We start from the raw sequence: 22,603 nt of genomic DNA, 5'->3' as shown, positions 1-22,603 counted from the left end.
CCACGGTCGACGTGTCATTTTGACGCCGTTCCTGGCGATAATGCACAATGCCCGTGTAAACACGGGCGGGAGTGGATGAACCTTAAGTACACACGGTGTTGGCATTTCCAGACGGATTTATTGACGCTGAAGTTCGTTGAGATACAGCTTACTCAAGTCATTAAGCTTAATTGAGGCGTTATTGCGAGCAGTTTCCAAAGAAGAATTTTAGTAAAAGGCAAAGTTTACATTTCCGAAATTGGAAAACAGATTTATTCTTTCGTACTATATTTCGCGAGAATATTCGAATTTGTAATCTTTCATTCCAAAATTACTGCAAGTTTTATAATTCTATTATGAGAAAATTAATCCAAATTGCGTGTAAGGCGAGGATAAGAGTATGCTGGTATCTGAATGTTAATATCGATACTATAGATACAATCGGCATCAGGTCTCTAGTATCTACATTTAAGAGAAAGTGCGCCTATACTTGGACAAACCGAAGCTATTGAATTTATATGTGTGCGCAATTTGTATGCACCTATATGTTAGAAACACTAAGCGAATCCATTACGTATTAGCGTCTCAAATTTTACTGCTTCTTATTTTTAGATAATCTTCCAAGCAAAACCGGTTATTACAGCAGGAACCCTTATTAAATTCTTGTAAGAACAAAATTAAAAAAACTCCCTTCTTTAAAAGTACCATAAATTAATAAATCGACTGTCAGTCACCATTATTGCAAACTTAATTTCTATAGCGGACGGCACTCTGGAAAAAATCCCGCTCGCAAGTTCTCCTGTAAATGTAGCTACGCGATCGCGCGGAAGTAACTCACAAAAAATATCGATCTCTTCCCTCTAATACCAAGTCATTGCCGAGGGGGTTAATCATCTACGTCGTGCCGTTTCCAAGCCAATCCGCACGGCGACGCGTTTGCCCCGCGATACCGACATCAAAACTTTCTTATTCCTCGGAACACACACGCATTCCGCCTCTGCAGGGAGGGCGGGAGAGATGGATGGAGAGAAAGAGATATTTACGAGGGCAACGAGCGCTAGAAGGGAAAAACCAGTCCATCATCGTGCGTTAGTCACGGTGGAATGGCGCGACGCTGGACAATCGCGAATTAACTTTCTTCGCCGCCTTGGACTTCCTGGTGCTTACGCGACGCGGATTAGAGCGCTCGATCGGCGCTTTTACCTCCGTCGTCTCCACGGAGCGCGCCCGAAGGCCACATCTTGGCGATGGGGGGGGGGGGGTGGATTAATCTCTGCTTTTTCTTTTTTTTTATTGTATCTCGGCGTGTTCTCATGCCTTCCTTTTTCTTCGGTTGGTTTTCTCGCCGCGGCATCCTCCGTCCTTGCGTCCGTCGCGAGAAAATCCAGTCCCGGTGACCTCCGGGTTTCGATTCCCTGTATAATTTCAGGGGCGCGATTGCCGCGATTTGACGCAATCGCTCAACAACGTAATACGCGTGCGCATCTTTGCGTGCACGTCGCCGAAAATGAGTCGAAAATAATAGGAGAAATGCAATGCAGAAATATTGCAGCCTCTTGTAAAGTATTATGTTAACAATCTCTTTATTCTCTCTCAATACAATTATTATACAAATATTGTTGGAGCAGGTGGGACGGAAAGTCATAAAATTTTATACATAAAATCTAATTATGTACAACGCTGATAACGCTGCATGATCAAATGAACTCGCCGAAGTCGTTAATGACAAGGGATTAATAGTGATAAAAAAACAATTGGCTGTATAAGTGGATATATATGGCATCGTGCTGTGAACGGCCCTTAAGGCGATAAACGCGCCCGTAGACCGCGCATAATCAATTGATTTTGACGATTATAGCGACCTGTTCTCCCCTCAGTAGCATCTGCGGCACGTGTCTCTCCAAGGTCTCCGTCTTCCCGTCGATCTTCCTCACCACCGCCTTAGGGACGCCGCTTTCTGCTGCCTCCACCTTGACTGCGTCTGCACCTGAATCAGAGATGCAATGTCGAGTCCTTGCGATATCTTTTTCCTTCGCTTAAGTAACGGGACGACTGCCGTAGAATCTTAATGGCACGTAAACAACCTTCCCAGGCTCTCCTCGTTTTATGGAGCCATCGTTCTTCATTCCAGTTAAAGTAGCAAGTGTAAGGTATTATTGAGCAAGAAAGATGGAGCTAGACTACTTTTATTCCGAAGGGGGAACTGCCGAGTTCTCTTGCGAGGCTTTATTTTACAATCAGTCACCAGCCAAATTATCATCTGATAAATATTTCCGTATTTTTTATTTAACACGTACTGAAATTATTACTCTTATCAGTTTGTAAAAACTCATTTTTTATCAAAGTTTGAAGTAGGTAATTTGGAATTTTTAACCAACACGATACATTTCTGTGTACATTACATTCTGTTAACATTTTGTCCTTTATTACGAGCTTGCAAAACTCTTCAGACATCTCGGTGGAACTTCCACGTTTTGAACTGTAGACGTTAATCGAAAGTTATCGCTGCGACGTCATGGATGAACCTCGGGGAAAACATCGCTGAGTTCACGGGGAAAGTCTGGAAAGCTTGTTTATGTGCCAGCACGTGTCCATAAAAGTGCGCGGGGAGAGATCCGATAGGATGGAGTCAGAGGGAACAGAAGAGCCATGACAGGATCGGAGGGGGCGGCAGCAGAAAAGCAGGCATGAGGAGCCAACAGGACACGTGTACACAGCCAGGCATCGATCCTGCGGGCTGTTCTCCAAGGTCGCTGAGCCCTCCGCCCTTTCCCCGCCGAGCCTTCGTATCAACGATCTCGCGACCCCTCGCGATACCGAAGTACGTCAGTAGGCCAACTAACCCTGAACTCGAGGTTCGAAAGAGAGAAAGAGAAGAAAGGGCGCGTCGCCTACGGCGTTGTTTTTTAGAACACCATAAACGATTGCGAAGAGAAGAATCCAGTGTCTGCCATGTGTTTCCGTACGGTCTCACAACGCCGCGAGGAGAGGAGAGGGGAGTTCCATTAAACGCTTCGAAAATAAAAAAGCTTGTTTAAATCGCAAAGAGAAGAGTGAATCCCCAATGGCTGAATGTGTAGTCAGGGTTTTCAGCGTAGTTCAAAGTGAAATATAAAATCAGAAATGGGATAATCTCGATTGTATGTATCGCCATATCGTTATAAAGTAATGTGACTTCTTCAATCGTTCTCTTATAAATCTTCCATTTTCTTTTAACGAGTTTTAATGAAATTATATAGATTTCATATCAGCAAAAACCCGTTGAAGATTACTCGTTTATAGCATTCACAGTTAATTAGATAGCAATCACTTTTTTGTGGTGGTATACATAAACAGCAATCGATCGACCGAATCGACAGAGAACTTTCTTGAATCTATGACTTTGAGATGCAAAACGCGCGTGATGGGAAACGCACCTATGTACACGTAGACAGACGCCGCTATGTCTGACAGAAATCGTCGGACTGCGAACGACGTTGGTGAGGAAGTAAATTACATTAACTTATAAAGAGTTGCTTTTGTGGCTTGCGAACGAACGGCGAAGAAAAGAAAACGCGATGAACTAAATGCGGTTGATAGTTACCGTTCACAAAAGGGCAGTATCAATCTTAATTTAACCAATCTTAATTCTTCCGAAGAAGTGATAAATCACATCATCCAGCTTAGAAGGATTAGATAGTTTATTCAATAAATGAAATATTTTATTCGATCATTACGTTTTTTGACTCTTTTCATACTAAACTATCCGCTGTCGATAACATTTCGAGAGACTCGTGTACGCGCGAAGTACAGGATTTCCAAGTTCGACGGCCGCTTAAATCGCGTGCTTGACACGACTGGTGCGGATGAATGAAAACGAGAGGCGAAGGTTGGAGGGCACGTGGCGAAGGAGAAAACGAGGGACAAGAGTAGCACGAGTAGCGCGAGAGAGGAAAATCGTTGGGGAGGAGAGGGGAGGGAAGGGGCGCAGGGAGAGGGCGTACGGAAGCACAGGGGAAACGTCTCCCGCAGAACGGATGGTGACGAAGAACGGGGACGGGGGGTGGCGAATCGTCGGAATAAAGACGGCGAGGAAGAAGTTGCGCGGAGGAGGTGGAGGAGGTGAGAAGGAGAGAAGGAGAAACGGGCGAAAGAGGTAGAGAAGAAACGAGCGAGGAAGCGCACGCGAGAGGGGCCACACGGACTCTCCTCGAACTGCGTATCGAACGCGCGCGCGCGCGTACGGCGACCACTATACGTAGTCAAGGTCGGTCCTTGCTCCTGCCGCAAAGCGGCGACCTTAGTGGGATGTATTATCCCCCTTCGCGCGCGCGATACGACGACCCTTCCTCTCTTGCTCTCCACAACCGCGGCTGCCGCCCTTTTACCGCGCGTTGTAAATAAAGGCGAACAGAGCGCGCGCGCACTCCACTGGAGGCGAGTTCATTAAACCCTATCGATTCGCCGCGAGAGAAACAGAGGATCCCACGGATTAAATGTGAATCAGTTTTGCCTCGGTGGCGAAGGTGTTCTTCTAGCGAGCTGCGCGATCGCGAAAGACGCGATCCGTCCGTTGACCTGAAGAAATGAAGAATCGAATCCTGCGCTTTCCCTTCTGCGACTTAACTTGAGACGATAGACTGTCTTTCTAGTTGTCTCTAGTTTGTTCTATTGTGTTAGATGAATGAGACATTAGCACAAGTTTTCGATTATCAAGTGAGGTCGCAAAGTCTTGTGACTCAGCCTTAAATTTGTATCTGTTTTTTTTTAAATTAAACATTTTTTTCTTTTTAATATTTATGGGTATATTTACGTAAACATAATTAATAAAAACATAATTAATAAAAGAATGTTAAAAAATATATATTTTTTCTAATGTTTATCTGTGACGAAGTAATATATTTATTCTGAATTGAATCAGCAATCTTAATACTTTTAGCATGAAAGCAACGTGTTAAGTTGGGATATCATAAAAATATAATAATCATTAATGTGTAAACAAGATACGATCGTTGATACATAAATCACTTTTTTGCATTGGGGGTTAACCACTTAATAAAAATATGAAGGATCAAATAGAGTGGAATGCCATCAGCGTTATTAATGCACTGATCGTGAAGCGAATCTTCATTGCTTGATTATACAATGAATTTGAATGCTGACCTTTCGATCGAATTGCATGCGGTTGAATCGATCACCGATCGATAGCGTTGAATAATCCATTATCCGACCACCTGACGGAAAAAGTCTTCGCCGAAGAACTTCGGCTTTCACGAGTGTCGCATAGCTCACGGAAATATACATTAAAAAAATTAACAAAAAAGAATATTTATGATAAAGGACGTATACGAGTAGTAAAAGTCAGTCATGGTCGGTCAGTCATGATCATGACAGAAAACGCATTTATGGTTTCAAGACGTAGGTATGTATATTTTCTGGATTTTTATGACAACACGGAATCTGAATCGATATTCTTCAAAATAAATAAATTAATACACTTTTGCGACTAAGACTTAAGAATTATTTATATTATATTTAGTCGAAGCGCAGTTTGCATTAAGAAAAAGGATAATTAAGTACATGGAGCAAATTATAGAAATGAAAAAAACATTAGAGTGTGTTAGAGAGTTTTATAATTTTAAGTGACTGTGCCGATTACTGCAGCCCTGATCCAATGACAAATTGTCGCCGTCATTCCGTATCGACGATGCCAGCTGGCAAGCGGACAGCGAGGTAAACTAAAAGACAAATTCGCGGTTTTTAGTTCCGTTAAGCGTCATACAAGCTATATCGAGATCCGATAATTTTAAAATAGCCAACACATGCATTCATATTTCTTAAATCAAACGATATTTATCAGAGAACTTTTATACAAAATATTTTCTACCAAAAAAAGGTTCTTCAATTTTCTTCCTGAAAAGTTCTGATAATTTCATTTTGGCGAAATTTCATTTGCGCGATGAAAATTTTTGTGATCGAAACATCCACTTTATAAAAATGGAGTTTATAAAAAGAGCATGTAAAATTTAACTTTGTATGCCATGCTTGTACATTTACGTGAAAAGTATGAAAGCTGTTGAATTATTTATAACCGATACGTGTCGATTGTACGATAAGCCAATATGCGCGCGCCTTTGAAGATTCCAAGTGGAACTTTTCCGCGAGGTAAATCAGTCCTTCATCAAAACGCGTATCGCGGTGCGTATGGAATTTTTCCTTAGGGCTGTGTCATTCTTGCGCAGATGTCGGGGATTACCGAGTTCACCACTGCCTTTTATCACTCGATTCGATTAGCATCTTGATTTCTCTCGCGGCGCATAGTATCAAGACGCAAAAACCTGCACGCGTGCGAGGAAACGAGAATACTCGATCAGCCGTCTCCTTTCTATCGCGCCTGTCGAGAAGTGTGCGGTACTTGTGATTTATGCGTTGCACAATACCATTATATTGTGCATCTGCATATTTATATACTGAGAGTGGTTATTACTGCGTTAATCTGTAATTGGTGACAAATTGAGTCGCTCATAAATTTTAATCGCGTACAATTCGCAAATCCATCTTTTCGACGTTACGCCATCGCGCGTGTAAATTTCGAAAATCTCAGGCAGCTTATTTTTTTATTATCTTCGAAAATCTGTAGAAACAGGTTCTGCACTGGTTTGATAAAATATACACGGAGCGCGAAGGCTATCACGTCTTTTCTGCGTAAAAACTTTGCATTAAAAAGTATAATGTATTCTTGATCATTACAGTTGAATACTTTACATAATGGCTGACATAAGTTGCAGCTTTAAGTAATATCAGCATCCGCAGTCGCTTCTTTGCAGCGTTAATTTACCTTTCTATCATCAGTCTTTCTACTGTTACGAAGCACTATACGTCATCAACATAAAACATAAGATTATTATAGCTGATCTCACAGCAGTTACATTATTTGCATCAAGCTGTAATAATTTTATAACGATAAGCAATAAAGTATGAAATAACACAAAAGAAAATAACAGAATTATGCCTACGGTGGCTTACAAACATGGAGTAAAATCAATCTTCGTATTAATCATTTCAAGTAAAATTTATTCGAGATTATAAATGGATATTTGCAGTTTTACTCGCAAAACTTGAGTAGCCGATTACTCAATACAACGATAACTTAATTCGAGACTTAAATGATCGTACCTAATGCGGGTGCTTTCCTCTTGACTTTGCGGGACCAGGTCTCAAAGCAGTCCTCCAATGCGAGATTCCAGAACTTGTCGAAGGCGGCCACGTATGCCTCCACGTGTCCCCTTATGCCACGCGCGTTTCTGGTGTAGACCTTCAGCACAAAGAACAGCTGATTATTCCTTTTAGATCGTGACGAGTCCTGGTGCTATGCGCGACTTGCTTCTTCCAAGTAAAGCTGCATGCACCGATAAAAAAGAGACGGTGATTGACATTCTGCCATTTACTTTCAATGATCGGTCACGTCAGGATTGAAGGGACGGTGCGAATTGCGCATGCCTTTAGGTGAAAATAATATAGATGCGATACATGTTCCGTGCAGTGCATTATTCAACACGTGTCTCATTGAGAACGAGATACGCAAATCTATAAGTCGGAATTAGGTCTTATTGGCACAATTGCGAAATTTGAAAATAATTGCGACAAAGTGCGCCAGTTATCATAGAATTGCAACCAGCTGCTTTCATATTCACATTGAACTCTTACGGCTAATTATCTGCATAGCGCAAGATAGTATTTAATAATAAGTCCCCATTCAGTTGCTTGTTATTAGTGAATTTCTTGAGTCACCCAACCAGTTCCATTTTTTCGTGTTCTACTTAAAATTTTTATTGCTGTTCCGTCCCATTCAAGGTACTTGATTTTCCACTTTTTCTCAGTCTAAATTCGGCTTCGTTCGAAGAACCGAATGCACCGTGCTCGGGAAAAGTACGTGCAAAGCACGGCAGGCCCAGCGTGGCATTCCGCACGATAATTGCATTAATGACATATCGCGCCTTGGCTGAGGGTTCGTGCATGCGAGAAAATGCGTTGTTTGTCGCATAGATCGGCCGCGAGAGACAAGATAGCGGTCTGATACACGGAAGTGTGCAGGCCGACGAGGCAAGGCCCCCTTCAATGCCTCTCGCACGCAACGCACGCAGGCATATGTACAGCTAGCCGGCTTTGTCGCTAGATGAAAACTAATTGCGAGCTTCGAACTGGTACTAGTGAGTGTCACCAGCACGAGCCACACGTACGACGTCCGCGAATTAGTCGGAATCGATTCCAGGAGTCTTCGAGACCGTCAACGAATCGGTCCTTGCTGTTCCAAGGGAACGAGCCTCGTCAACCTTTCCACGTGTTTTTCCTTTTACGAACATGACAGACGAGTTAATCGAATCATCACGCTCGCTATGTTAGATTGATCTGTCGTGGCTCAGTTTTCTACTCCAATAAACATTTTTATGAAATTTGTGCCAAGAGATTAACTGCCCGTGAATATATCGCGGAGTGATTATGGTACACGCGCGATAAGATTCGTCACAACTTTGTAACTGCAACAACTTACGCGTTTGATACCACGGGATTTTTATTGGCCGTAGATCCAAGGATTTTGCGATCGAAAGATTGCGGCAATGAGATATCGAGGGCGATTCAATGGAAACGCCGAGGTAAAGGATTCAATTAGACCGGAAAACTTCGGAAATGCTCGAGGCTGCAGTTTCATCAATTCGATTTGATACGCAGTCATACTAAATCCATGCTTTGTCATTTATATTTAGCGTCTTTGTTATAAGCGTATAATCTATTTACTTTTGCTCGTCCGCGATAAGATGAATTAGAATGACACAATGAGGGAAAAAATGCATGCTTTCTCCAGCAATTTGAGCGATCGAAGGTCGAATGATCGATTTGTCGAGATAAAATCTTCTTTCCGGATATGCTCGAAGGTCGCAAAAGATTAAGATCTACCATCAAGGACGGTGATTTGAGAGACAGACACGAGTCTTGAGAAGACGACGCGGACGACGATGAAAGTTAACGAATGCAATTAATTTAAGCTCGGTTTCGGTCGCGGAAGAAGGCTAATCAGAAACTTCGTTCTCCTCGTTGAGATGGCCGATGCGCTTCCGCAGGAAGCCCAATTAAATCAATTTGACTTTTATTTTCCATTACGCCGTCTCGTTGTCCTATTATTAGTCGGCCTCAGTGCGAGGCGGCAATCATTAGACCCAGCGCCGCGAGAAATCATCGGGCGCGATTAGATAAGTATGATGATGATTTATCAGTGCGCGCGCGCATCACACAGTTGCGCGGCTTGCAACTTTCCATAGCGATGCGCGTTCGCTTCCGGATTGATCGTGTAGTCTCGAAGACATTGTTTGAACCAACATTACTGAACAGGCAGAAATAATTTCACATCTTCCATGTATCTATCTATAGAAATCGCTCTTCTGGACAAATATCAATTTCAAATTTTCAAATATTTAAAGCATGACCAAATACTGCTACGACGAAAAAGAGACAACTGAAAAACTTTAGTAATATTTTTCACGTTTCTCAAGTGTCACAAGCAATTTAGGAAATTGAAGAAAAAAAAAGATTAAAAATACAAGAAATATGGGTTAAGTTTTGTTTCCGGCCACGTGAATGAATATTCGATTACATTTTGTGGTTCGTATTTCATATGAATTTTCCATGAATAAAAATCAATATTATTCCGAATTTACGAGGTTTCAAATGCATTTGTCCAATTATTTTTAAGAAATATCGAGTCTCAGATTATACCTTCCAGAGGAGGTCAACCATGTGCTTTAAGGGGTAAGTTTGAGGGCAGCAGTGCGACCCTTTTCGGACGCGATCTCGTCTTGCGACGGATCGTTTGTCGCGCGACGACGGCGTACGTCAGGGGCGTAGACGGAAATAACAAGAGTCGCCCTGCTTGGTCGTCATGGTTACGAGTGTTGACCCGAGCGCTTTTCCTTCCTTCCTAGTCGCGAAGGAAGGGCTGGTCGCCCTCCGAACACCCCCGAAGGGTCCGCGTACGTGTCACTCGGCCGCGAAAGTATGTCAGCCGTGTGTGCGTGCGTGCACGCACAATGCTAGGGATCGGAGGGGATGGAGGAGGAATGATGATACAGAGGGTGTACCGTTTTTAGGACTGCTCCTTCGTAGTCTGTAAAGGATTAGGGAGCAAAAGTTTTTTACTCAGAAATTCCGATGAGAAATGTTCTGAAATATATTTTGAAAATGGCATGGTTAAGAGATATACGTGTCCTGTTTTCCTCTTTCTATTTTGAAAAATTGATGTGAACGCGCAGAAAAACCGATAAAAGAAATCCTAGTTTTCAAAATAAATGGAACTCTAAATGGAACAAATGGTGTTTTTTCCTTAATAATTTATTCAAGTTAGAAGTTATCGCAGATACCACGATATGGAAATTTGCATTTTTAAAAAGAATTATTGTTTGCAGGAAGATTATTCAACTTTTATATATAACATTTTTACAAGAGATTAGATATCACTTGATATTTTGAAAGATCAATTGATTTAACCTACCCTGATGCGCATTCTGTTCTCCATGCATTGGTAGAGCATTTCCAACGGGCCGAGAACCTTTTGCATTTTCGACAATACATTCTTTGGGTCACGTCTCGTTGTGGTCACTGGTGCTGTACACAGACAATTGTAGATCTAGATTGATCTCATCTCTAAATCAATTATAAAAATTAAGATTAAATTAACAGATGTATATGCTAAAAACCTATTTAATTAAAACGTCATGTAGTAAACGAGGGATGATTTATAATTCGAAATACCCATTCCCACGCGCCTCGAGATTGTCGAATATCAATCTTAATATCAAATTCCAAGCTTATTTTTTAATAGCAAATTATACCACGGTAATTGGCTCATATCCTCTAAACTGCATACAGTAACAAGCAAAGAAATCTACGAAGTTAGAAGTCGTTAAAACTCGGTATATAAATCTCTCCTTGTCGCTCTGCGGCTGTACTACGAGTGATCTATAATAAATAACATAATAATGATGATAACTATAACCAGTGATAGCGCAGCGTGAGTTACTACGCTTGAGTAGCATCGTGGTATCGGAAGTGTTCGTAGTCCTCGAGCCGGCCAGATTGCGCCGGCGGATTTTTACGAGCCGCCGTAACACCGCGCTAATAAGAATTTATGCGGCTCTCTCGTGTCTCGTGGACTTGCTCGACAAATCATCGTTCATCCTTACGCGCGAGGAGCGGCGAGCCGATACTATCGCGCGTTGCTCGTTCCTCCAGTTTTTGCTTCTTTTCTCTTCTGTCACGACGACGACGACGACGAGACTTTACGCGGCTGCGAGAGCTTCATTAACCCCATCGTCGTGCAGTCCGCAGCTGCACGCGGTGATCCTAAACTCTTCTTTATCCCTGATGTAAATCAATCGGATCTCCGTAAACGTGACGAGAGAGAAAAACTTTGCCCCCGCCCTCGATTTAATACAGAAATTTATCAGCGTAATGCGAGAGCGGTAACTGCTGATTAAACGAAACTGATCAGCGAACGATATTTCTGCAGTCTCTTCAAATTCGAGCTCGTCTAATTTCTTGACATAACTCGCAATCCTAAAGTGTTATCTTTCAATGTTAAACTGCTTGATGAACGCCTCGCGGAGCGAAAGCTCCTACTGAAATAAAATTAATTCTCAACGTCGTGATAAAAAGCTGTTTTACTCAGATTTCTTAAACAGTCCTGAAGTTTTTCACGTGTGCAAAAATCTTTTTTTCAAAGCAAGATCTTTCTCAATCGATTTTTCTCAAGTTGAAGATGTTTTTTGACTATGTTGATCAGATAGAGACAATTTCAAGTTTTTAATGGATCCACCCCCATGTTGTGAACTGTTATTTAACCGTTCACCACGCGCAGTGATGTTTCAATGGCCCGACGATTCGCGAGGCGCATTCGGAGATGGTGGATGCGGCCCTGGCGTCGCGCGGAAAGAGGAACACCGCGGCGTTACGTAAAGCCTCGGCGCTGCGCGGTGCGGTGCGAGTGCACTTATTTTCTCCGTGTGCGGCGCTCGAGGCTCGCACACGAGTGCGCGCGAGCGGTGCAGCAGAAGCGGTGCATAGCGCGAGTGCACGCCTGTTCGCTCGCTCACGAGATCGACCGTGCCAATTGGCTTTCTCCGATAACTTTCATCCACCTAAAGGCCCGTCGCGGCCGCTCGCTCCGCTTCTTTTCCACCTTTCTTTGTTCCTTTCCGTGTGCACTTTCACTATCGCGCGATCCAATTGCGCCGCGTCGGGGACGAGAGCGATCAACGACGGAGGCGTCCCGGTTTCGCGCTCGTTCGCAATTAAGTCGCGAACGATCGCGTCATGGGCAACGCACGCGCTCGGATAAACAATTATCTTCTCCTTAGCGAGTGCAGGAAACGGCCTCTCCTAGGATTCGGTATCTGTCGTTTTAATCTTCTGAGGCGTGCAAACGCAGGTGTCTAAAAATATCGATGCTAAGGAAAGCGAAAATTGAGCGTAGCGCTAACACGTTCCGCGAAAAGGGAAATGCGAAATGATTCTTTTATTAAGCAACGAGAGAGGGAGAGGGAGAGAGATACATAGAATATATAATTTAATATAATCGATAATGTATAGTCGAGTGAACGTTTTACTCCGCCTAATAGATAATTCAAGCTCATTCCAGAAGGAGAGAGAAAGGGGAAGCCAGGAAGAAGACGCAGGGAGAATCGGGGAAAGGAGGCGGCGGAATAAGCGCACTCGTGTCCACCTCCGACCTTCCGGCCGTTTTTCTTCTTTTCTTGCGAGCTCTTTCGTTCTCCGTTCCGATCTTCGTCGAGGCGCGTGCAGGAGATAGCGCGTCGCGGATAGTTCGCCGAGCGCGCAACGCCCGGAGAACGAACGTTCACGTTTGCGTGAACCGCGCGCAGGGAACCGTTAGGATCGCAACCGCGCGCGCGGCTGCGAGGGGAGGAACGCGAAACGGTGACTTTATCGTCCCTTCCCTGGGCAGGGTGAGCCACGAAGGTGTCCGTACCTCGCTGCACGTTCGTTAACCCCTTAAGGCGACGTGATACCCGGACTAGCTATATACAGGGTGTTCGGTAATTGGTATGCGTTCACCAGATGCGTTCCGCCGATATTAGTGGTTAATGCTTGAGAGAAGGTATGGGAATATTGTAATTTTCTTTAGAAATATTCTTTGAAAGGGAAGATACGAGGATATTCGTGCGCGATGCATCAACCGTGGTCGGAAGAGAAATTATTTTGAATCTCTGAGAATGTCAACGTAGTCTTGGTACCCGAGTTTTCGAGTACAGTTTATCTCTTTCAGTTAACATAACATATTGTACTTGAGATTCAAGTTTTATTTGCGACGTTTATATTTAACTCTAACTCTGCTGACAGAGCTGCTTATAGTTGCTGATAAGTAAGAAGGTTTATTTGCATTTTTCTGGCGCAAAAGTTATTTTTGGTATTAAAAAATCATAAGCATTTATCGCGTTCAGTAACACGTTCTGTCATTATAAAATATTGTGTAATACATACACAATACATGATACGCTTATCATAAATGTGTTGTTTCACAGTCAACGATAAAGCGGGTATATTATATTTCATATGTTGTTTTGATTAGTTGATTTGTGCAAAATTTTATAACGAATGTGTATTTAATACGCGTGCAAATAACATTTGTTAAAAATTTATGTCACAAACATCTTGTTTGGCACTGAAAAGTATCGCGAGGTCATTATTTGGATTCTTGATTAAAAGACGCTGGCCTTCGCGTAATATCGATTTTGAAAGAAGATGACGCGTCGAACGCGTCGAACAACGAAGACGAAGGTCCGTCTCTTTCAAAACTGTTGTTATGATTTGCGCAAAGTTTGCTTGCGTAAAATTCGTTTTCACAACAAACGAGCGATGGACCTTCGCGAAACATGAGTGAGTAATTGATGTTAATGAATTACGAAACGTATAAGCGGGATGCTTCCTGTTTGCATCCAGTTCACATTATTACGTTTCGAAAAGACACGTCGTTATTTGTATTCAAATTGCGCGACACATGATTTAACGTTCTCCTCGCTTGAATCATAATTTGCAATCGCAGTTTGTAATTTACCTTCCAGTCGAACGTCATACATTTTTCGCGTAATTTTAGATCTGCATGAAGCACGAAGCAGTTGGAAAACTAGTGGAATTAAAAGCCGACGAGAAAAGCAAATAACTTTCAGATCGAAATTTCTCGAGATCGAAACGAGGTAAAGAATTTATGTAATTTACAACGTTATCGTTTGAATGTTACGGCACGTATTAACCACTGTAAAATATCATATTCATGTAAAAATGTCGATGAGGCATAATCAAAACGCTCTAAGTTTAGATTCTAAACTCGCTTGTGAAATCAACCGAGAAGTAAGATTTTGATATCGGAAACTTGATATCGGCGATGGAAGATTTTCGTTCCGTCGACAGAATTTGCAGCAAAATTGGCATTTTCACGTTAACTCCATGGAAGAGATTAGTCTTCCTGGCGACGGAATGCGCGCACGAACGAGATTTTCCGGCGAGTCGCGCGCGGCTCACCGCTCGTCGTTGCTCGGCGCGCGCAAAAAGAAGGGCCCCGCGGACATCTGTACTGTACGCCGGCGTGTCTTGCGTTATTGTTCACCTGCGAAAATGTTCGCGAAAGAGTGCGTGCGAAAGAGCAGTTCGGTGCAAGTACCCGAACCCCGAAGGAGAGCTTTGCAGGTGGGTACGACGGCCCCCGTAGAATGTTCGCGCGCACGAAGGCGACCGGGGGAGGCGGGCGGGTGTGGCCCCTCTCTCTCTCTCTCTCGTATACCCCGTCGCGAGTGGCGAACGAAATATCGCGGGTCGCGGGGACGGGGCAGAGGGGTAGGGGAGGGACGCTGGGAGGAGGGAGTTTGCGAGGAACGGAGCAGGAGAAGAGCCGAGCCCGGCTTGTACCCGCGGATGATCCCCAGGTTGAGTCGCGCTGAGTTCAATGTCCTGTCGGGCAGCGCACCCGAGAGCCGAGGCAGGCAGGCAGGCGAGCAGCCACCAGACCTCTCCACCACACGTACACACGTACACGCCGTACACGGGCGCACACGTTTCCGCGAGATCGCGCACGGCCGCTCGCTCCGCCGTTGCGTACGCCGCGCGGATATACGGGGTGTCCCGCGCCTACCGGTGCGTGCTCCGAGGGATACGGAAGGTCGAGGTAGAAAAGAGGCTGTTTCGGCGTGTCCGGAAGATACACGTTATTCGAGTTGAAAAAATTGCACGAGAGAAATGAGCGATCTTAATTCGTTGATCTCTCGCGCCGGAAGAGTGTTGTGTTCCTCGCCTGCTCACATGCATGGGAATCTTTTTCTTACGAGATTCGAATCTGAGAACCGGTTGCCATGCTCTGCTCGATTTGTTCGAAATTAGAAAATGGCGATGGAGTGCGAGGTTCGGGTAAATTATCGCTCAGAGAGAATCGAGATTAAACTCCTAAAATGTTATTGGAGGTCAAGAGAAAGTGCACCAACTTGTAGAGCACATTGTACATTCGAGCACGGCAAAGTGCGCTGGCCGCAGTTTGCTTTACGCGTACTAGCCGTAGGTACTGTTACTTCTGCGACGAGGCCCTTCGGCTCCCTTTCTCTCCTCCACCTCCCGTCCGAGCGATGTTCCTTTGCCCGCGGATCCCCGCGGCCGAGGAAGTCACTGACGGTCACGCGATTATTCGGAACTTGTTTTCGGGAAACACAATTACAACAGTTTGGTTATTTCTTTCGAGATGTTACGTCGAGATAAAAGAACAGAGAAAGGAATACGTTTTTCGAGCATACGAGCTGTGGTATATTTTTCTTAACAATTATCATAAACTGACTGTAACGAGACGATGAAACAAATTACACAAACTCAACATTCACTTGTGATTACAACTTTTTACAGCTACATATAAAGTTTAACCTTTTAAATAAAATATATCTAAGATTACATGAGAGCAAGGAATTTTATTCAGTAGTGATCGACGATGCAGAGAGAAAGAGAGAGAAAGAGAGAGGAGCTATAAGCCGCATTTGGCAGGCAAGTTAGTCGGGATTCCAGCAGCGAATCTTTCCTGGCCTTTCTCGACCGAAGAAAGGAGAAATCACTCTTACCCCGGGAAGGTCGGGTAGCGCGCGCGAGAGCGGGAAAAAGTCGTTACTCGGCACGATCTATCGCAATCCCCCGAATATCGATCAGGAATCGTGGCTCCAATTCTTGCCCTGACAAACGGACGGTCTCGCTCGCGCGCGAGTGCCTCATAAGTGCAATCTGGCGAGTGCGCGCGGCGCCCATGCCGAGGATGCGCTGCCCTAATTGACATGTAATCTCGCCTTTTTTCAGTGCCGCGCGTTTTACGGCCGGTCCCATTAAGCCGGCTTTACGCGATCCAGTGAACTGTAATTATCGCGCGAGCGCGATCGTAAGATACTGAACGCGCGCGCGGCGCACCGGGAACTTTTCCCGCGATCTTACGAACAGAATCGCCGCGCTTGCGCAGCCTTGCACTCGCTCGCTGTGCCGCGAATAATCTCAGCCGAATGATCTCCTGGGATCTTTGGGTTCACGAATTTTAACGACTTCCCTGTTTCGCTCAGGTATCAAGTTCCCGCTCTGTCATGTTTTTCATCAGAATTTAAGGGTGTAATTAAAAGTATTAAAAGTACGTGGTATCAAGCGAGCGAGCACAAAGTATTTCCAGAAAGTCTATCCACGAGCATTCTGTTTTAGGTAAAATAAGGCTAGGAAAACTCAAGTAACTATCTCTGTTTCACGTAAAAATAGCGGATAAATGGACGATTGCTGCAGCAATACTGGATACAGTTTCACTTCAGGTTGAATCCTGAATCTGCAGATTCCATTCCTGAAATCATGATGATTCTAGATAGATTCTTTAATCAACCGCAATACTACAATATCCGAAATAAATGGGTAGAATGCAGTTGAATATGATTCAAGTCAATTTCCTGAATCCGCCAATCAGCATTCTACATATTAAAAGGGAGCGCCGCTGCCGATTCGACGTGCTCGATAGTCATCTGTTACGTTGAGATAGGTCGGCACGGCGGCGGATACGTGGTGCACACGAACACGGTGCCGAGAAATTGGATCGTCCACTCTACCGGGTGGCGCGCGGAGCAGGTATTAGGCAGCCTGATTCGGCGAAAATTAATAACCGGCCAATGCGCCCGAAAGTCGGAAGCGATCGAAGCGCGGTCTTCCCGGAAGTCGAGGTGCCGAACGTTTCCATCCACGATCACGCTTGCAAGATGACCAAAAAGATGAGAGTGCAAGAGCAGGCGCGAAGGGGGTAGAATAGGGAAAACGTATGCACTCGTGCGCGGTGTCACGCTGCACGTAAACGTTGCGCAATGCCGCGCGAGAAAATCGCGGAGAAAACATCGACGAGTATTCCGTTACTCGAGGCGAACGGCTGCCGTCGTTGTTTTGCATCGTGTTAGTGCTATAAGCGAGAGTATGCGTGTGTACGTGTGTGCATATGTTCCTCGCGGCGAACCTGAGGTCCGCCGCGCCGCTAGAGAGCGAAATTCGCGCGCTTCCGTAGCTGGGATACTTAGAAGAGTTTCCTCTTCTCCATATCGTCGTCGTCGACGTCGTCGTTGACATTTTGCTCATATCGCAGTCATATGTGTGTCACGTTACGATAGGTCGGGGAGAGATCGAGTCACCGAGACGGAATTCTCAAAAGACATACACAGAGGAAGCTTCTTTGATTTGAGATCCTCTTTCAAAATTGCGCGAGCGGGATTGGGAGAAATTTGCATTTCATCTTTCAAGGATTCCAAGTATCGTGGAATCTCGATTGGTCATCTCGTTGAATCGTACCTGTATGGATAGTGAATTCTTGAACCTTTTCGATTTCAGATTCCACAAATCTTTGATCTTACAAATTTCAAGTATTATCACTGCAGACATCAGTTTCCAAAAGCTTTTAGTCCTTATAAATATATATTAATGTCATATCATTACTGACTCTAAACTTAAAATAAACTAAAACTTGAGATTTTATCGCGCGATCGAAATACTTCAAACATTAGGATATTCATTGTCGCCAGTAATATTTATACAAATATCATAGATTCTATATTTTATGTGCTTCTGACCGACTTCTCACTTCAAAATATTGAACAACTATTCGAACAATTTGCATACTACAATGTGCATCAATATTAATGCCAATACCACAGGACCAATCGATCAACAATACTATGCGCAACGGAATTTAGCGATGCACAGCGCGCTCGTGCTGAATCCCTATATGTCTGATTTGACATATATACATATATATATAAAATATATGTACATGCTGCTGCATCAGAATCGCGTTCGCCGGCGCGTGTCCACAATTGGGAAAAATCGCGGTTCCGGCGGAACGTGTTCGAGGGCCGAAGCCCGGCATGGAGAGGCTCGCTGCAGCGAGGTCGATGTCCGGGCGCAACAAGTGCGCTCGAGACTCTCTCTTTCTCTCTATCTGGACGCGTTCGCGATCGGCTTCGATAAACGCCGCGCGACTTTCGACGGCGCGGCGGCCACCGCCGATTTGTTCGCCAGTCGCGAAGCGTCGACCTCCGAAATACGCTGGGACACGCGCCGTCGGCGACGCGACGCGAGACGATTCGCTACGCCGGGCGTCGCGGCGCTCTCGCTCGCTCGTGGACCGCGTGCACGGATTTAGAGACGGCCGTAACGAGAGCGCCGGAAGCCGAACGACCTTTTTGAGGTTGCACCGCGGCGCGCCAAGTTTTCGCTCAGGAGCGAGAGAGGAGAGAAAGAGAGAAGGAGAAAGGGAAAGAGAGCCGACCGGAGAAGTCAGCTAGTCGCGCGGCGTATACTGATGCTCTCATGTGTGATACATAAAGTACTGCAGCTCTTTCATTTAATGTTCTGCAAATATCGGTATCGCTTTATCTTTTTGCAGACTGCTGGAAGCAGTCAAAAAGATATAAAATTACAAATTAAATTATTTTTTGAATTAGAATACATAGGAAGACACACGGCGCTATCTATTTGACACAAAGATGATTGAAGAATTATTTTCGAAAATCATGAAATTCATTTTTTTAATTTAAGAGCCGCGAAAGACTTTTTGGCATACTCGCGTGTCTTTATTTTTCGAGACTTGAATTTAAGGCGACTTTGTAAGTAAGCTCCCTTTTGTCAATTGGCAATAATCATCGCCAAATATGCATGGCATCGATACATGGCAGTATTGACGTATATTATGAGCATCCCTAGGCGCACCGCGACGCGGAGCCTCGAGTTGAGCGCAAGAGGTCGACGTCCGGGCGCGCAACAAGTGCCGCACTACGTACACGTATACGCCGCTGCCCTCCCTCCCTCCCTCCCGCTACGTACACTCACACACGTAACACACATATAACACACATACACTTCATCTATTACCTCGCTCACTCGCACAATCGCACGACCACTGCAGCGGTAGTCCCCTCTTCACCCCTTCGAGGGAGGCGTCCCTTCCTCTCGGTCTCTGTCGCTTGTTTCCTTTGCTTTTCTTTACGCCACCTCGCCCGAAAGGGGGAGCGAGAGAAAGAGAGAAGGACGGAATCGCGGGAGGATCAAAGCGGCTGAGCGGGCGGACGGGAGTGCAGAATTAGAAGAAGGGAGACGGGGAGAATGCGTGACCGTGCTCCTCCGCGAACACCACGCACCGTCGTGTCGGTAAATATAATACTGCACTGGGTCAGGGATCCGTGATTTATCGGCTGCCTCGTGTAATTGGCCGCCGGCCAATAGATATACCCCCCGGGCGCGTTACGGGAGGGGGGACACCGCCGGGGTGCACGTGAGGAATGCGCTACTTGCATCTGGCGGGCGCGCCGCCATCTACCCCGCCCCCTTCTGATTTTCGAACATGCTATCTATTTCTACGCAATGATCTCGATCATCAATTACGCCGCTCCGTCATCTATCTGCTGGAATCGCGGGCTCCTTCAGAGATCTCAACAGAAACAGAAAAAAGACCGCCGCAGCGGTGTGAATAGTAACCGCCTGCATTAGCCACAGTAATCATTAATGACTGTAAAAAAATACAGTGGGGCTGTTGATTTCGTCGGAATAATGGTATAATTACACGTTAGTGTTGCATCTGGTTTTCTTCAAGGTTTCAGATAATGAAAGGAAACGTGAATGAGCATTCGTTTAATAAGACATTGACAAGGCTAATGTTTACCTCGAATGACTTGGTACAAGAAAGATGTATTTAGAAGAATGTCAAGAATAGAAACTTTGATTGGCATCCTAGCATCTAAATTCTGAATCTCCCAGGTTTCCTCAAAGTTGTCATTCAAGACTTCCCTGAAAATTGATTCGTAACAACTGCGCGAGACTTTTTGATAAAGAGGACTTTTCGAGCCAAGCGATGATTATCATTGAAAACCCACACGGTCGCGAAATGTTTCGGAAGGTTCTCGGCGACGATTTCGCGCTCGCACGGGGCGTAAAGTAAGGGAAGGTCTCTCTATTGCACTCCGTTTAGAGTGCTCGTGACACCACAGATATTGCGTATGTACGTACACGCTCGAGGAAAAGATAGACGTGGAAGAGGAAACAATGGAGAGCCTCTAATGTGGCGGTCGTAGTCTCAACACGCGGGAACGGAGTTGACGCACACTTTCGCGGAGGTCAAATTCCACGCGCGACTAATGCTGGTGCGCTGCAGCCGTCGCGGCGACCTTCGTGGTATTTGTTAGGCCGCAAATAAAGTGCGCCAGTATCTAGAATATAGAGCCGTAGATGACGCGGCCGAGCGATTAGGCGCGAAAACGACGCGCGGTGGAGCGTGCTCTCCCGCGAGCGTCTCGCGAGATCGCAGCGAGCACGACAGCTTGCCTGACAACCTTGTAGGAAGTGTTCCACAATTCGCGATTTTAATTTCAATCATGTTAAGTGCTTTGACGAGTTTGGAGCAGGCTTTTTCTTGGCGGAAGTGTAGAGAAAGCAGTCACGCTTCGCTATCCCTTTAATTAAAATTTTCTCAACTAGCATTATCTCTATTTCTATTATATTTTATGTGTCAGGAAAGGGAGTTCATTAATTTGAATTGGAATTGCTTAAAGATAAAATAAAAATGAATAATTATGTATCAATTAATATAAAATGTAAACTATAGAATGTATAAAGCAACATTTCCGGATGCTCGAGCGCTCATTGTTAGCGCCGCGACGCCGCATTGAAATTCGATACTACGATGCCACTTATATGAATGAAGCCCCTCCTTTCGTGCCTCCGCGAGCGTGTGAAGTTGCACGCGATCGCCATCTTTTGCGAGACGTGCGAAAGCTTCGTATCTAAATGTTGAGAAGAGCTTCCTTACCTTGATGCGGTAAAAATCTTCGTTTCGGGACTTTCTCCGCGACGGGCTCGTCTCTCTGAAATAGGCAAAGCGCGGATTTTCAATTCCCGAATTCTCACTAAAATTCGGTATCTGAATGATTTCATTTTTCCATCATTGGGGACATTTTATACGAAACTTCAATTCCTTATAAATCTCTTTCAAAATTTCATCATTTACTATTATTATATTTCTAAAATATTCAAATTCGCGCGTTGATTTTCGCCGAATAATTCACCAATTTCAGATTTTAAACGTAACAAGGGCTTTGAAAGTCCGTTCTTAAACGATTCATGTACTTTGGTTTCTACAATATAAATATTCGTTTTCACGATCGAAGTTAGGTTATATATTACGTTATAGGTTAGATCATTTGGCGTTACGCAGATTCTATTCTCCTTCGAGTCTTAATTTCTACGTTCATCTGTCCGTGAATATTTCTTCCTACTTTTGTTTTTATAAATCCAAATTAGAAATTAGCGCTTATCACGAGCACATAATCAATGCATTCTACACACTTTAGTCTGCGTGTGACAGATGCCCTTCAAGACGCTCTCGAATTTTGCGATATTGTCGTAGATCGGCACATTGGTCGACGACAATTGCACTTTCGACGAGTACAAAGCTTTCAGCGGATCGAATTTCTCACTTGTCGCGTCCAAACTTTCATCTGACGTTTCGCTACTGTCATCGGCCATCGGTACGTTCATTCGTGTCACTTGCACTTCGATACGCTCTTGCACTTTTGCACCAACTTTCTCCCGTTATTAATAATGACCGTACATGTTATGAGACCTCAAAAGTAATAAATAACATAATAAAATAACTCGTGCGTGTACTCCGGCAACATGGGAGGGAAACACTGAGCCTCCAGTGACACCGCGTGCGCCATCTCGAATTTGGCCGCAAAGTCCGGCACTGTTGCAAAGTATTCAAAACTAAAAGACAATCAAATTATAAGTCAACAGCAACAAAACGTATATAAATATCTCTTGAGTGTAACGTTATAAATATTTCCCGTGTATAATATTATAAAACGCGAGGCATTACATTCGCGGAACGATAAACGAGACTAAAAAGGCGGGAAAGTTCAAGTTTAAAGAAACGGAAGTGTAACGAACTCCTCGCGCGTGCACGTAAACATCCGCAGCGTGCTCTTCTCGATCGGAAACGCCAGCCGCGGTTTATTAATTAATTAAGTGTTATAGCATTAGTTGTTAGATGAGA

General features: G+C 44.5%; 2 protein-coding genes across 4 annotated transcripts in view; one reads left to right on the top strand and one right to left on the bottom strand.

The window, feature by feature from the left end:
- Positions 1–22,603, top strand: part of LOC105284568 (ecdysone-induced protein 74EF) — a 149,977-nt gene that overhangs the window by 14,532 nt on the left and 112,842 nt on the right. The window lies entirely within an intron of this gene.
- On the bottom strand, positions 1,539–22,253 carry LOC105284571 (U7 snRNA-associated Sm-like protein LSm11). Of its 3 annotated transcripts, none has more exons than XM_011348205.1 (5): positions 21,895–22,253; positions 21,359–21,413; positions 10,502–10,614; positions 7,135–7,273; positions 1,539–1,966 (listed from the first exon to the last, which is right to left on the bottom strand). In XM_011348205.1, the coding sequence occupies exons 1-5, from the start codon at positions 22,084–22,086 to the stop codon at positions 1,815–1,817; spliced, it is 651 nt and encodes a 216-aa protein (XP_011346507.1). In that variant the 5' UTR covers positions 22,087–22,253; the 3' UTR covers positions 1,539–1,814. The 3 variants fall into 3 exon arrangements, with proteins under 3 accessions (XP_011346507.1, XP_026825885.1, XP_019888908.1); XM_026970084.1 differs by having other exon boundaries at positions 22,026–22,253; XM_020033349.2 differs by lacking the exon at positions 1,539–1,966 and adding an exon at positions 5,365–6,831.

This window comes from Ooceraea biroi, chromosome 6 (assembly GCF_003672135.1).
Source record: "Ooceraea biroi isolate clonal line C1 chromosome 6, Obir_v5.4, whole genome shotgun sequence".
Taxonomy (NCBI): domain Eukaryota; kingdom Metazoa; phylum Arthropoda; class Insecta; order Hymenoptera; family Formicidae; genus Ooceraea; species Ooceraea biroi.
The sequence above is the reverse complement of the archived record's forward strand: the minus strand, read 5'-3'. Positions and strand labels throughout refer to the sequence as shown.